The sequence below is a fragment of the Nanorana parkeri genome, unplaced genomic scaffold (genome assembly GCF_000935625.1).
Source record: "Nanorana parkeri isolate BGI_ZX_2015 unplaced genomic scaffold, ASM93562v1 scaffold3094, whole genome shotgun sequence".
Taxonomy (NCBI): Eukaryota; Metazoa; Chordata; class Amphibia; order Anura; family Dicroglossidae; genus Nanorana; species Nanorana parkeri.
In genome coordinates, this window is record NW_017309362.1 from 55,256 (window position 1) to 57,958 (window position 2,703).

The window sequence follows — 2,703 nt, forward strand, 5'->3', positions numbered from 1 at the left end:
CACGGTGGCGGAGATGTAAGAGGCTTGCCATCTGAGACCCTGCAGAGCCCACCATAGAGAGTCTATGGCAGGGTCACTCTCAGGTGGGCTGTTTGGTATATCAGGTGGGCTCTGCAAGGGGCATAACTAGAAATCACGGGGCCCCCTACAAAATTTTGCTACGGGGCCCTGTGATTTCTAGTTACACCCCTGGTTGAACCAATCATTTTTGGCATATAAATTGTTAATTGTCTGCATGGTTGGGGGCATGGCATGGATGTGTCTACTGCCGAAATACATTGTGCTAGAAGGTGTGTGTCCCCCTTTCCCATCTCGGAACGTTGGGAGGTTTGTTCAGAGGTGATCTCATCATCTAGGGCAAAGGAAGCCGGCGCTGTAGAGAGCAAGGCTGCGGCCAGGGCCGGATTTACTCTCTCTGCTGCCCCAAGGCCAGGTCCCTCAATGCGCCGCCCTACCCCCTTCCCCCTTCCCATGGCAGGCCTGCAGGCTGCATACAAGTGATCTCGGTGACATCATTTGTACAAAACAAGCGGCTGCTTCCCCGCTGCACATTGAGCTCTGCTTGCCCAAAGCCGGGCTAAATTTAGAAAACAACTACCCGCCCGGCCCCCGGAACTGCATGTCCCAGGCATCGGGAGATAGGAATTCCACACCTCTGCTGCCCCTCTGCTCCCTGCTGCCCCTCTACTCCCTGCTGCCCCTCTACTACGTGTTGCCCCGAGGCCGGGCCTTGGTTGGCCTTGTGGGAAATCCAGCCCCGGCTGCGGCGGGGGAGGGAGCAGAGCCGCATTAGCCGATACTTCCTCTATAGCGCCGGCTACTGTGACAGGCGGAGTGACACCGGATAACTTTAGATTGTTGTACATTGTGTTGCACATTAAAAATAATAAGACAGTATCTTATTTTTGGGGTAACCCGGTAGTTTTGTACATGGGACCCAGTGCAGAGGCCCTCAGGATTACATGTTCTGGTAGATGCTGTCGGGGTCAGCGGCCGGTTTCCTTCTTGATTTGGACTTCACAGCGGCGTAGGCGACATTCTAACAAATAAAAACACCAAACCGTTAAACAAAGACAAAGATTACAAATCAGCTAAAGACGGTTTACGCAAAATTCATGTTTGCAGCGGTTGCTGGGAATGTGCGCGGCCTAAAATATCTACAGTTAGTCTTACCGGTAACGGTATTTCTAAGAATCTTCCAGGACAGCAAGCTGAGAGATAAGTAGGCTTGCTGTCAGGACCGGATTTACCCTCTCTGCCGCCCCAAGGCAGGGTTCGGCAATGCCCCCTCCTCCCCCGAGGGAATGCGGGGGCTGCAGGGTTGGTTTTCATTTTTTTATGGAAGATTCGGGTCTGCTATATAAATCTTGATGACCAAGTCCATTTTAATTGAACAGGAATATACACATAGGCTTTGTTCTCCAGGAATACCCCTCCCCCCTTTCTATGTTTACCGTTCGGCCCCACCAACCACGTTTTCCCAACACTCACATTTTCATGACCTTCTATCGTCCCCGCTGGAGCGCCTGAAAGATTGAAAATGAAAATGTGGTAAAGTTATGTAATGTATATAAAAAAAATGCAATATGTACGGAAGACTTACACTGATATACCAACCAATATACAGTGACAGGTACCAGTGAGGACTGGTGGCGAGATTGGGAAACTGGCAATTGTGGTGTTTGTTTCAAAGGCTGGATTTGTTGAAGGGCCTCGGGGGGGCCGATGTTAGATTGCGCTGATTGAGCCCGCTACTGAATGCTGGCAATGGCAAGACTGACAATGGACGGAACCATAATATGAATGGCAATTGTGGGCCGGTGCCTAGGGTGGCTATCACAATACCGTGCACGGGTGTCCCCACACCACGTGCAGGTATTCTATACAAGAGGACCAATACGTGACCACAAATGCTTACAAACTATAATTTATCAGCTGCACCAAAGCACCACAACCATAAAACACGTCCCACCCGCAAGTAACATGTAAAAAATATAAGTAACAATTACACCCCCGGAGACAACAGGGCAACCCCTGGGGAGCCGGACAACAGGGAGGGAGCCACTGATCAAGAGACCTCAGGGGTAAGGGTTCAGGAGTCAGTAGGGTTGCCACCTTTTCTTCAAGTGGAACCCGAACACTCTAGCGACACACGGACATATTTTTGGGGGAGAATGAGGCGTGGCTTATTCATATGTAATGGGGGCACCACCCATTAATATGTAAATAACACAGTTGAGACTAATTTTCAGTGGGGGGGCCAGTAGCCCTTATCTTAATTTAGGTTGCCCCCGTCTGCCTGACAACTTGTGTCCGGGTTACTGGTGCCATGAAACCCGGACACAGCATTCAAAACCGAACTGTCCGGGTGAATCCTGGACAGGTGGCAACCCTAGGAGTCAGGTCCAAGTCAGGGTACAAGGGGGGAACAGGATACAGGCTATGGCAACAATACTGAAGCACAGGCCTCGCTGCAGGGAGAGGTTAAAGGAGAACTATGGGGTCAGTGTTTTCCCCATAGTTCTCCTTGGGGTAACGGGAGGACACAAACTAGCGTCCTCCCATCACCCTAAGCTCAGTATATAGGGAGCTACAGCTCGCGGTATACTGAGACGCCGCAGCCGGGACATTACTGTCTGTATCCGCCCAGCTGCGTGAGTGACAGCTGGCTCTGCCTATCTAGAGGCAGAGCCAGCTGTACCC

At 51.2% G+C, this 2,703-nt stretch overlaps 1 protein-coding gene across 1 annotated transcript in view; it reads right to left on the reverse strand.

Moving 5' to 3' along the window:
* The window catches only part of LOC108802762 (Fc receptor-like protein 5), a gene marked incomplete at its 5' end in the record, with an annotated part of 21,227 nt that overhangs the window by 3,651 nt on the left and 14,873 nt on the right, over positions 1 to 2,703 (reverse strand). The window contains 2 exons of the mRNA XM_018574617.1: positions 963 to 1,039; positions 1,492 to 1,526. Coding sequence (XP_018430119.1) covers positions 963 to 1,039; positions 1,492 to 1,526 — 112 coding nt within the window. The remainder of the gene's footprint in view (positions 1 to 962; positions 1,040 to 1,491; positions 1,527 to 2,703) is intronic.